The following is a 13720-nucleotide window of genomic DNA, read 5'->3' on the forward strand; positions in this document are numbered from 1 at the left end:
CTTGGTTGTAATGAGTGGTTATTTGAGTTACTATTGCCTTTCTATCCTCTCCAACCAGTCTGCCAATTCTCCTTTTGACACCAACAAGTCCTTTTCCTCCACACAACTGCCGCTCACTGGATATTTTTTCTTTTTGATGGCTGTGCGTGAAAATCCCAGCTGATCAGCAATTTTTGAAATACTCAGACCAGACCATCTGGCACCAACAACCATGCCACATTCAAAGTCCCCTAAATCCCCTTTCTTCCCCATTCTGATGCTCAGTTTGAATTTCAGCAAGTTGTCTTTACCACATCTAGATGCCTAAATGCATTGAGTTGCTGCCATGTGATTGGCTGAATAGCAATTTGTGTTACCAAGCAACTGAACAGGTGTACTTAATAAAGTGGCCGATTAGTGTATACACACACACACTTCAGAAGAGTGATACATCCCCTTCTTCTAAATGTCTTCCTGCCTGTTCAGACAAGTCTAATGCCTCGTACACACGCAACGATTATCGGCCGACCGATCGTCCGACTTTTGTCCAAGTTGTGTTCTGTTGGTTGGAATGTGCCTAGACTGCACACGAATTTTCTCGGCCAACAAAATTCTACTTCAGAAGTGATGTCATGTGTTGGTTTGTTTTCTTTGTGTTTTTTTTCTTCACTGAGCATGCCCAGACTTGCTCATCAGATTTTTCCCTGTCAAAATCTGTACTGACTGCATGAAAATCGGCCGTTGTGTTGACGGCCAACAAAAATTTTATAGCATGCACACCAGATTTTTTTCGGGCGAAAAGTCGGAGTTGGTTGTCGGAAGCATCATACTAATGCCTTGTACACACGCAACGATAGTTGGCCGTGAATTTTCGGCCAACGTCCGATCGGCTGATTTTCGGCTTGTTAGTATGATGCTTCCGACAACCGACTCCGACTTTTCGGCCGAACAAAATCTGGTGTGCATGCTATAAAATTTTTGTTGGCTGCCACCAGAACGGCCGATTGTTCTTCAGTCAGTACAGATTTCGGCAGACAAAAATGTGATGAGCAAGACTGGGCATGCTCAGAGAAGAAAAAACACACGGAAAGTAAACCATCACATGACATCACTTCTGAAGTTGGTTTTTGTTGGCCGAGAAAATTTGTGTGCAGTCTAGAGCGCATTTCAACCAACACAACAACACTGGACAAAAGACGGCCGATCGGTCGGCCGATAATCGTTGCGTGTGTACGAGGCATAACAAGCTGAAAATCGGCAGATCGGACGTTGGCCGATAATTCCCTGCCAATTTTCGACGCGTGTGTACGGGGCTTTAACCACTTGCCGACCGCCGCACGCCGATCTACGTCGGCAGTCAGCCCCTCACAGGCAAAGTGACGTAGGGCTACGTCACTAGCTTGTGAGGGTCTAGGGAGCGAGCGCGCACCGCCGGAGGCACGCTCCTGCGTGGTCACGGCCCCCCCCCCCGCGCGTGTGACCGGCGGACCCGATGTCCGCCGGCCACTCTGCGATCGGCGGGGGAGAGGGAGAAAGTCAGGCAGCTTGTGTAAACAAGCTGCCTGTCATTCTCCCCTCTGTATGAGAGCTGATCATATGGATCTACTATGTAGATCCGTTGATCACTCTGCATACAGCTGAAGCCACAGCCAATCACAGTAAGAATCACGCCCCTAGGGACACACACAGCCCCTCCCTCTCAAAGTTAACCCCTTCACTACCAGTGTATTTTTACAGTAACAGTGCATATATATAGCACTGATTACTGTAGAAATGTCACTGGTAACCCCAAAAGTGTCAAAAATGTCAGTCAAGGGTCCGATCTGTCCGCCGCAATGTCGCAGTACCGCAAAAAAAATCGCAGATCGCCACCATTACGCGTTAAAAAAAAAAACAACAAAAATGACAAAAATCTTTCCCTTAGTCAGTAAACGCAATAACTTTTGCGCAAACCAATCAAAATACGCTTTTTGTGATTTTTTTTTTTTACCAAACATAGGTAGCATAAAACAAATTGGCCGAAAATGTTAAAAAATTTTGATTTTTACATTTTTTTTGGGGGGAATTTCATATAAAAAAAAAGGGAAAAATATTGCTATTTTTGCAAAATTGACGCTCTTTTTTTGTTTATAGCGCGTGATCAAAAAAACGCACAGGTGATCAAATACCGCCAAAAGAAAGCTCTGTTTGTGGGAAAAAAAGGACGCCAAATTCGTTTAGGTACAGCATCGCACGACCGCGCAATTGTCCGTTAAAGTCACGCAGTGCCGAATCGCAAAATACCCCCTGGTCGTTTAGCAGCCAAATCCTCCGGGGCTTAAGTGGTTAAGGAGTTTCAATCAAACTTCTGCTGTCCTTTAAGAATCCCACTAAAAATAGTAAAAAATAAAGTTATAAAATAAAAAAAAAAAGAAACAAACCCAATAACGTCAATGTATTTTGAAATGGAGTGTCTGAGGCACCTATGATGACTTGCGTCCTTTGTAATTCTAATTCTAAGTCTTTGCCTGATTCAGGGTTGGAAAGCACGTCTGATGATGGAGCGATCCGTGGCTGTGAAGTGCCCAGATATAGCAACCCAGCTTGTCGGCACCAAGAAGGTCCAGCAGGAGCTGAGCCGCCCGCATATTTTGGAGAAGTTTCTGCCTGACTTTCCAGAGGCCGTGTCCCGAATCCGGAAGACTTTTGCAGGATTGTACTCCTTGGATATTGTACGTGGGGGAGTTACTAAACTTTATTACTGTTAAGTTATCTTGTGGGACACTTTTTTTTTAAGCTTGGTGTTGTATTATTCACTTTAAGGGCATCACAGAGGACAAGGGGGCACTCTTTTTGTCTAGAGGAAAAGAGATTTAATCTCCAAATATGGAAAGATTTCTTCACAGTAAGAGCTGTGAAAATGTGGAATAGACTCCCTCCAGAGGTGGTTCTGGCCAGCTCAGTAGATTGCTTTAACCACCTACCGATCGGCCGTCTCAGTTGTACATTTACCTGTACGGCGGTTTGCAGGAGTGATCCTGGGGGCATGCCTCTGCCAACTCGCCAGCGGAGAAGCCGATCCATGGGGCTGTCTGCCGCGACTGCCGCCGGGCACCCGTGATCAATCCCCGTGAAGAGAGAATGGTGGTCTGCTGTTGTAAACACAGCAGGCCATTGTTCTCTCAGCTATCAACGCAGAGCTTCTGTGTTCCTCCTATTTAGGATCACACGTCTCTGTGTTGATTTCAAAAGCCCACCCCTCCCCCCACAGTTAGAAAACACCCCCTAGGCTCACATTTAACCCTTTGATCACCCCTGGGTTAACCCCTTCCCTGCCTGTGTCATTATTACAGTAACAGTGCATATTTTTAGCACTGATTACTACAGTAATGTCACTGGTTCCCCCAAAAGTGTCAAAAATGTCAGTTAGGGGTCTGATCTGTCCGCCGCAATGTCGCAGTCCTGCTTAAAATCACTGATTGCCGCCATTACTAGTAAAAAAAAATAATAAATAAAAATGACAAATCTTTCCCCTAGTAGACGCGCTAGCTTTTGCGCAAACCAATCAAAATACGCTTATTGCGATTTTTTTTTTTTTTTTTTCCACCAAATATATGTAGCAGAATACAAATTGGCCTAAATTGGTGAAAAAATTAGATTTTTAATTTTTTTTTTTTTTTTTTTTATAGGGAATGTTATATAGCAGAAAGTGAAAAGTATTGTCGCAATTTTTTTTGTTTATAGCGCAAAAAATAAAAATTGCACAAGTGATCAAATGCCACCAAAAGAAAGCTCTATTTGTGGGGGAAAAAAAGGACATCAATTTTATTTGGGTACAGCGTCGCACGACCGCGCAATTGTCCGTTAAAGTAACGCAGTGCCGAATCGCAAAGAATGGCCTGGTCCTTAAGGGGGAAAATTTTCCGGGCCAGAAGTGGTTAAAAAAGGCTTAGATTATTTCCTAGGTGTACATAATATAAGTGGGTACTAATATTTATAGGTAAAGTTGATCCAGGGAATATCCGATTGCCTCTCAGGGGATCAGGAAGGAATCTTTTCCCCTGCTGTAGCAAATTGGATCATGCTTTGCTGGGGTTTTTTGCCTTCCTCTGGATCAACTGCGGGTATAGGATTGTGTATATGGGATTGTATGAATATTTTTTTTTTTTTTTTGTATTGAACTAGTATTGGTTTTCAACTTGACTAACTATGTAACTTTTAGGCTCCATTCACATCTAGGCATTTTGGGGCAATTTTTTTCTATAAAAAAACAGCTCTAAAAATGCCCAACAACACAAATCCCATTCATTTCAATGGCCCCTGTTCACCTCCGAGCATTCTGTCGCCTTAAGCAAAACACCCGTCACTCAAAGTACAAAAGCTTCATTTTTGGCAGATTTCAGTTTTACTGCTTTTCATTGGTCACTTGTTAACTCCAAACACCTGCACAAAAACGCTGCAGAAACGCTAGAAAACGCCTTTAAAAAAAGCAGCGCCTAGATGTGAACGAAGCCACAAAGTATAACAATACTTTTATTGGAGCCCTAGCACCCTTCCTATATTATGTATATCCATTCCACATTAGATCAGCGACCGCCCCCCACCAGAAGTGTGTACCCTGCATTTTCTCCATGAATCCCTGTGGAGAAGCCACCTATTTGCAGACCTGCTTGTGAATCTGAGATTTGTGGAGGGAGGGGCACATAAGTGGGCGGCACCCACTGTCACTATTTAAAAACCGGCTGTGCGGGGCTCCACCCACACAGCTGGATCATTCATTCTTGAAGGAACTACAAGTCCTGTCTGCCACCACGGAAGACGGCTTGTAGTTCTCAAACTGCGAGGGCACTGGTGAGCGCCCTCATAGTTCATTCATTCTTCTGCTCTTCAGTATCTGTCTGCTTGTATGGGCAGACAGCTCTACCGAGAGTCTGCAGGAGCCTGGCATTGCACCTGTTATCTGCTGATTTGTAGGTGCAGTGCTCTGCAACCTCCGAAGAAAAAAAAATGTGAGCACATTTTTTTTTTTTTATTTTTACCTGCAAAAATATGATGCATTTATTAATATTTTTTTATTTTAAAGTGTATCCTTAACCACTTCGCGCCAACGCTATAGCCGAAAGACATCGCAGGCTTAAAATGCCAGGAATCCCACACGCTCTGGGATGGCCAAGTCCTTGTGACTTGGCCAATCAGAGCAGCTCTTTACCATGTAATCAGCTGTCAGCCAATGACGGCTGATCGCGGAAGTAAACAGAAGCCATTTTCCGACTTGATTTTTTTTTTTACGCTGTTAGCGTAAGGCTGCATTCACACTTGAGCATAGCATTTTCGCGCGTTTTTTTCAGCCGTTTTTGGAGGCAGGCATTGACATCTATCAAAAACGCTGGTAATCAGCACAAAAAGAAGCTCATGTACTTATTTCAGCTACAGGCGTTTTGCTTCAGGCGTTAAAACGCTCAGATGTGAACAGGGGCCATTTAAATCAATGGGGTTTTACTTGTTGGGCGTTTTTGGAACGTTTTTTTTGAGCGTTTTTGGCAGCTGAAAAACGCCCAGGTGTGAATGGAGCCTAAAGAAAAGAAGCAAGCCGTTAACCGGACATCGGTCCTCTTAGTGCTCACCAGTGCCTCCTGATCAGTGCCACCTATCAGTGCCCATCAATGCCACCTCATCAGTGCCCATCAGTGAAGGAGAAAAATTACCTGTTAGCAAAATTTTATAACATTCTAAAAAACGTATTTTGGTTTGTTAAAAATTTTTGGTCTTCTTTTTTGCTAAAAAATATTGAAAGAGTGTGTTTGTTTTATAGAATTATAAACAAAAGGTACCACATCCCTAATCTGTATAGAATCTATACTGGGAAAGGTATCCCAAAGAGTGAAACCCACAGCTGGAACCCGAGGTGTACAGGTAGGTGCTGGGGTAAGAAGACATGAGAAAGAAGAAAGACATATAAGTGAAGGGGAGGGGAGAGAAGGAGGGAAAAGAAAGGGGGGGAAAAAAAAAGGGGGGGGGGAAAGAAAGGAGGGGAGGGGAAAAAACAAAAGTGAGGAGAGGAAAGGGATGGGGGAAGGGGAACAAAAAAAGGGGGGAAAAAGAAAAAGGGTGGGGAGCTGGGAAAAAATGGGGAAAGAAAGAGGAAAGGAAAAACAAATGGAGATGAGGAGAAAAATGGGAGGGCTAGTGGGACTTTAAAGGTACCAGGTAGTTCAAAATAATAAGTACATAGTTTAAAAACTAGAAATATTTATTGACATAACATCTTTAAAATCCAAGACAAACAATACAACATAGATATAAGTATTTTGACATATACAAAAAGGACAATGTATTAGACATAAGGCAGTAATAATAATGAAGATGAGTAGGTCCAATGATGAACATCAAACCAATCCCGACATGTTTCGCGGGCAGTGATGCACCGCTTCTTCAGGGGAATAAGAATGTGTCAATGTACAGTGCCTGTATGATACAGCGACAACAAACATTTGTTATTAATTCAAATACATATATGTATAACATCAAAAACATAAAGTGCATGCCAATATGGAACATCAAAGGGCATCCAGGGCCGTCACCACAGAGAGATCCACCACCAAACCAATTGGATAGAAAGCTCCCCAGAAAAAACGTCTCACCCGCGGATGTGGAGGGGCATAGGGGGTGGGATAAGAATGTAAGTGTGATGAGCTAAGAAATCCACCACCGCCAGGTAAAAAAGAAGAAAGAAAAGCCTATATATAGGCCTAACATATATACCTTATTCAGTGTCTGAGATAGACACGTTTATATAGTCAAAATGAACAAGGTTAAAGGCAGGAGGTGTCAAACATGGCGGCCAAGTTGGAAAATACCCAGCGGAGTAATGATCTGTTGGGATGGAAATCAAACAGTGCATCTATGATCCAAAATGCTGTATATTATATCTCCGTTAAATGATTGAAAAATGAGCGAAAGGGGGGCTTTACCTGCAAAAATGGAGGATAAGTCCTTCCTGGTAAGGATAGGTAACTAGAGATCTAAATAGAGCCCGGATATGAGCTATTGTACTTGTATTACTTAGTCAAAGGGGTAAGGCCAGCCGTCACAGAACAATAACAGAAATTATTTTGAACTACCTGGTACCTTTAAAGTCCCACTAGCCCTCCCATTTTTCTCCTCATCTCCATTTGTTTTTCCTTTCCTCTTTCTTTCCCCATTTTTCCCAGCTCCCCACCCTTTTTCTTTTTTCCCCCCTTTTTTTGTTCCCCTTCCCCCATCCCTTTCCTCTCCTCACTTTTGTTTTTTCCCCTCCCCTCCTTTCTTTCTCCCCTCCCCTTCACTTATATGTCTTTCTTCTTTCTCATGTCTTCTTACCCCAGCACCTACCTGTACACCTCGGGTTCCAGCTGTGGGTTTCACTCTTTGGGATACCTTTCCCAGTATAGATTCTTTGCTAAAAAATAAAATAAAAAACCCAGTGGGGATTAAATAACACCAAAAAAGAGCTTTGTCTGTGTGGAAAAAAATGATAAATTTCATTTGGGTACAGTGCTGCATAATAAAAGCTGAAAATTGGCCTTGGCAGGAAGGGGGTATAAATACCCAGTAAGCAAGTGGTTAATATTTTATCTTCCATTATCTTTTGTCATTTTTATTTTTTCCCTCTCTTTTTGCCCAGGGTGAAGAAGGGGATCAGACTGTAAAAATTGCTCTTGCCAACCCAGAACAATATGTGCTAAAGCCACAAAGAGAAGGAGGAGGTGATGATTTTTCTCTGAATGGTTGGACAACAAACTGAACTTCCATTGATGGCTGCTGTGAGGCTCGCCATGTTGGGGCATGTTATAAAACAATCGTTTTTAGAATTAAATTGTATTTCCACTTTTGCAGTTTGGGATAACACCTACTTTGTTACATTTCCCCATTCTTATCACATGAACTTTAAAATATTACTACTTACCTTTTTCAGATGCTCTAATCTGAACCTTCCAACAAGGTAAAAAACAAGCAATCTATTTCTCTTTAGAGCCGGTTCACACTGAGGCGACACGACTCCTTAATACTTCGGGGGCGACTTGTGCATTACATTGCACCACGACTTCGGAGCGACTTGCAGGGACTTCACATAATGGAAGTCTATGCAAGTCGCTCCGAGGTCGCCCCAAAGTAGTACAGGACCCTTTTTCTAAGTCGGAGCGACTTGTGTCACTCCTATTAGAACGGGTCCTGTAGCGGTCAATGGACCGCAAGGGAGCGCGACTTGTCAGGCTGACAAGTCGCGCTAATTGTGAACCGGCTCTTAAGAGGGGGCTGAGCAGCTGTGTTTGCCATGCTTAACCCTGTCTGCACTGTGCAGGCATATCATCTTCACTGTCATTTTGTAATTAGATTTGAACACTGTCTGTCCTAACAAAGGGTTAAAGATGTAGAGGCTGAGTTTTTTGTAGAGGCTGAGTTTTTTGCATTTGATAATGAGGACAGACTTGGGACAGGCTCAATCTAACCTTGTTTTTTAAAAAAGAAAATCTTGCGGTCAGCCATGACGCCTCCTCCTCAGAAACATCTAAAAGGTAGGCAATATTTTTTTAGAAATGTTCTTGGATATGCTGTGTGACTGGGAACATATAACAAACATCTAGTGATGGTTTTCTCAAAAGTTTCTGCAAAAGTGGAAATAAACTGTAAAAGAAGAATTGCACCTGGGTTATAAAATCAACTTCTAATATTGTCCTTCATTTCTGGTTTCTTGAATGGCTGCAGCCCCAAAGGCTTATGCTAGCCATACACTGCACAATCTCTCTTTTTTTGTATAAACCAATCTGCTTCCAGTTTAGGTGTTGTTTTTTTGCCAAAGCTTAATTGAACAAACTGAAGTTAGAAGCTGATTGGCAACCTTCCACCGCTGCACCATATTTTTCACACTACAGTTTTAGTAAATAAACCCCACAGAGTTATCACAATAGTGACTTCTCCCCTATCACATGGATTAGAGATTTCAATCAGACAAACATAGCCTCAAAGCAATCTTCTGCTATTGTGCTCTTCAGTTAATGTATAGCTCTCACCATTCAGTGTCTTGTAATGTTTATTACATGTTCATAAAAAAAAGAAAGAAATAAGGTTGGCTTTCCTTTTTAACTAGTTTTTGATATTGAAAATTGGGCAAATATCAGCACCAGGCTGCATGTGCTATAGGCTTATTTCTAATTATTAATGAATTCCTTCATTTTTTTTTTTTTTTTGTATAGCGTTTTTCTCCCTAGGGCAGGCGTCTTCAAACTATGGCCCTTCAGTTGTTTAGGAACTATCATTCCCATCATGTCTGGGCATGTCAGAGTTTTACAATGCCTCATGGAATGTGTAGTTCCACAACCGCTGGAGGGCCGTAGTTTGAGGATCCCTGCCCTAGGGGCTCAAAGTGCTTTATCTGATGGGGCAGATGGTGAAATAGCCATCTTGGGCATGCTCAGTAAAATACCATACTAGGCCCAATTTTAGACATGAGCCAATTTACCTACCAACACATCTTTGGAATGTGGGAGGAAACCGCAGTACCCCCACACAAGCACAGAGACAATATGCATTCTCCATGCAGACAGTGTCCTGACTGGGACTCTAACTGAGGACTCCAGTGCTGCAAGTCAAAAGTGCTCACCAGCAAGCCAACTGTGCTACCTGCAGTTTACCATAATTATTCCATGTCTTGTTTCAGGAAACAATATCTATGGAGATGAGATAAGAGAAGTCCTGAAAAAGGTTCAAAACACCAGGGAGCGCACCTCGTATATTCTGATGGATAAGATCAAGCCTAAGCCAGTGAGGAATTGTCTTCTGAAAGCAAATGGCCAGCTTCAAATCTCCGAGTGTATCAGTGAGCTGGGCATGTTTGGGGTTTATGTCAGGTAAGTGTTCCATCTGTATGTGTTTAAGTATGAAGTATATAGGAAAATGTCTGTTGTCTATAGCAGCCTGTTTAATCCTATGTTTTTTTTTTTCTATGGGCCCGTTTACACCGCTTGTGCACTGTGTGGCCCAGTTTTGTACTGTTTACATTTCAATACAGTTCTAGTCACTGTAACAGGCCCCGTTCACATTGCTGCGATCCGACTTGGGGGGGCGACCTCCGAGGTCGCGGTGCGAGCAGCGCGCCGCGACCTCGGAGCGGCCGCCACGGACTTCATAACATTGAAGTCTATGGCGGTCGCCTCCGGGTCGCCCCAAAGAAGCTCCGGACCCTTTTTCTAAGTCGGAGCGACTTGTGTCGCTCCTATTAGAACGGGTCCGCAGCTTCCCTATGGTCGCCTCACAGGTTGCCGTAGGTCGCCTTAGTGTGAACGGGGACACAGGGTTGTGATGTGGTGGATCATGTTGTAACCCATTGCTCTGAAAAAAAAAAAAAAAAACTGCATGCGGTACCTTTTTAGCATATACAGTGCTTTGAAAGTATTCGGCCCCCTTGAACTTTTCGACCCTTTGCCACATTTCAGGCTTTAAACATAAAGATATAAAACTGTAATTTTTTGTGAAGAATCAACAACAAGTGGGACACAATCATGAGGTGGAACGAAATTTATTGGATATTTCAAACTTTTTTAACAAATAAAAAACTGAAAAATTGAGCGTGCAAAATTATTCAGCCCCCTTAAGTTAATACTTTGTAGCGCCACCTTTTGCTGCAATTACAGCTGTACGTCGCTTGGGGTATGTCTCTATCAGTTTTGCATATCGAGAGACTGACATTTTTGCCCATTCCTCCTTGCAAAACAGCTCGAGCTCAGTAAGGTTGGATGGAGAGCGTTTGTGAACAGCAGTTTTCAGTTCTTTCCACAGATTATCGATTGGATTCAGGTCTGGACTTTGACTTGCCACCACCATGTTTGACAGTGGGGATGGTGTGTTCAGGGTGATGAGCTGTGTTGCTTTTACGCCAAACATAACGTTTTGCATTGTTGCTAAAAAGTTTGATTTTGATTTCATCTGACCAGAGCACCTTCTTCCACATGTTTGGTGTGTCTCCCAGGTGGCTTGTGGCAAACTTTAAACGACACTTTTTATGGATATCTTTAAGAAATGGCTTTCTTCTTGCCACTCTTCCATAAAGGCCAGATTTGTGCAGTATACAACTGATTGTTGTCCTATGGACAGAGTCTCCCACCTCAGCTGTAGATCTCTGCAGTTCATCCAGAGTGATCATGGGCCTCTTGGCTGCATCTCTGATCAGTCTTCTCCTTGTATGAGCTGAAAGTTTAGAGGGACGGCCAGGTCTTTGTAGATTTGCAGTGGTCTGATACTCCTTCCATTTCAATATTATCGCTTGCACAGTGCTCCTTGGGATGTTTAAAGCTTGGGAAATCTTTTTGTATCCAAATCCGGCTTTAAACTTCTCCACAACAGTATCTCGGACCTGCCTGGTGTGTTCCTTGTTCTTCTTGATGCTCTCTGTGCTTTAAATGGACCTCTGAGACTATCACAGTGCAGGTGCATTTATACGGAGACTTGATTACACACAGGTGAATTCTATTTATCATCATTAGTCATTTAGGTCAACATTGGATCATTCAGAGATCCTCACTGAACTTCTAGAGAGTTTGCTGCACTGAAAGTAAAGGGGCTGAATAATTTTGCACGCCCAATTTTTCAATTTTTTATTTGTTAACAAAGTTTGAAATATCCAATAAATTTCGTTCCACTTCATGATTGTGTCCCACTTGTTGTTGATTCTTCACAAAAAATTACAGTTTTATATCTTTATGTTCGAAGCCTGAAATGTGGCAAAAGGTCGCAAAGTTCAAGGGGGCCGAATACTTTCGCAAGGCACTGTACTTCAGCAACACTGGTGTGAACTGACATCTTGGGAAACCAGGCATTTTGCCTGTCTATGCATTGGGACTGCATTGGAAATGCCAGCGCAGCCCCACTGCATCTGGTGTGAATGGGCCCTCCGGGCTATTTAGAAAGCAAATCCTAATGTTGGTTTGTAAGTAAAAAGGGTCTATAAACCCAACAAAACACTTCTTATATTCTAGTTATGGCAGCTGCATTTTTTTTTGTTTTTTTTCTTTTCCCCTAATGTTCCTGCCAGTAACACACTTCTGACTTAGGGTGACAGCACTCACCTACCATACTGTGCCTATGGACGAGCAGCGTTCTCAACAAAGGATAAGACTATAGAACACCTCCCTCTCTACTCAAAGATGAGGAGATGAAAAGTAGTCTGCATAGGTAAACTGGGCAGGGCTGATAACAAGAGCACCTAGGGATGGGTTGTGACATCACTACTGGAGGAGTGTTGGGAGTGGACACAGATCCATTAACATTACAGGTCCCAGGATGCAGTTCTAAGGCAGCCATATAATCTGTGCTTAATTGGAAAGTTTTTTGTTTTTGTTTTTTTTATTCCTTCTGGACCTTCTTGTCAGAATAATGCTAATTTTGACCTACCAATAATTTGGAGCTCACAAATGTTGGCGAGAATCAATCCTGTTTTGGTATAAGTTGCATTCTAATATGTGAATGTTGACCTCTTCTTTTATCCTAGGCAAGCTGGAGAGATGGTTCTCAATGAGCGAGTGGGTCACCTCCTCAGGACAAAAGCCACAGAGCATGCAGATGGCGGTGTAGCGGCTGGGGTAGCAGTTTTGGACAACCCGTATCTTGTGTAGCATGTGAATCTGGAACAACAAGTTCTCAATGTGCCTACTTCCTCCTGCTGGTCATTGGAGGAATTACACCCTCACAGCCTTCCGGTGAAGATCCATGTCCCTTAATTGCTGCTTTCTGACTGAACATTTATATACGCCCCATGGTTACATGCAGATAGTTGTAATCCAAGGACTAAAATCCTCTCCAGTAAATGGGACTTTTTTCAGAGATGGCATATTAGCTTATGGTGGCAAAGTACACAAGTCAGGCAGCACTTCCACCTAGAGCACCAGGATTATCGGTTTAAATCCCAACACAGCACTACCTGCAGTGGTGTATTTAGTCTTTGTGCTGCCCTAGGCCTGACTAAACTTGTGCACCCCCTAATTTACATATGACCCACCCCTTCCTGTAAAGGCCATGCCCCTTACTTTTTATGACCCCCCCCACCCCCTGTCACCTGTGAACCACAGACCAAAAGTCTATCAGTGCCCATCAGCGAAGCCTCATCAGTTCCCATACGTTCAGCCTCATCAGTGCCCATCTGTGCAGCCTTTTCAGTGCCGCCTCATTACTGCTCATCAGTGCAGCCTCATCACTGACCACCTGGACTCTTCCCTCTGGCCCAATTTACCCCATAAGACTGGCACTATAGTAAAAGTGTAGCGCAAGCCGGCGGGGACCCTTTTCGTGCAGGACCCAGGAGGAGGTTGTTTTTTTTTTTTTTTTTTTCGTGCAGGGTGCAGCTTTTTTGCTGGCCCTCTGCAAAGTGCCGCCCTAGGCCTGGGCCTTGTTGGCCTAGGCCAAGATACAGCTCTGACTACCTGCGAGGAGCCTGCATGTTCTCCCATGGGTTTTCTTCTGGATACAGTGATATGATGGTAGGTTGATTGGCTCCTGTCTAAATTGGCCCTAGTATGTGTATGTATGAAAATTAATTAGGGACCTTAGATTGTAAGCTCATTGAGGGCAGGGACTGATGTGGATGTATGATATATAAATGTAAAGTGCTGCGTAAATTGACAGCATTTTATAGGTACCTGTAATAATCACTTTGGTACTAGTGGAAACTACTGGTAATTGGATTGAGCTATCATTGTGGATATAAATGTTGGTATATTTTCCTGACACTCAT

General features: G+C 43.1%; 1 protein-coding gene across 1 annotated transcript in view; it reads left to right on the plus strand.

Annotated features, from left to right (window-relative positions):
- GSS (glutathione synthetase) overlaps nt 1-12734 on the plus strand; it is a 55298-nt gene extending 42564 nt beyond the window's left edge. Inside the window, exons 10-13 of the mRNA XM_082271693.1 lie at nt 2496-2690; nt 7622-7703; nt 9656-9845; nt 12482-12734. Coding sequence (XP_082127819.1) covers nt 2496-2690; nt 7622-7703; nt 9656-9845; nt 12482-12605 — 591 coding nt within the window. The 3' untranslated portion in view covers nt 12606-12734. The remainder of the gene's footprint in view (nt 1-2495; nt 2691-7621; nt 7704-9655; nt 9846-12481) is intronic.
- The last annotated feature ends 986 nt before the right edge of the window (nt 12735-13720 follow it).

The sequence above is a fragment of the Pelophylax lessonae genome, assembly GCF_965119305.1.
Source record: "Pelophylax lessonae genome assembly, chromosome: 11".
Classification (NCBI taxonomy): Eukaryota; Metazoa; Chordata; class Amphibia; order Anura; family Ranidae; genus Pelophylax; species Pelophylax lessonae.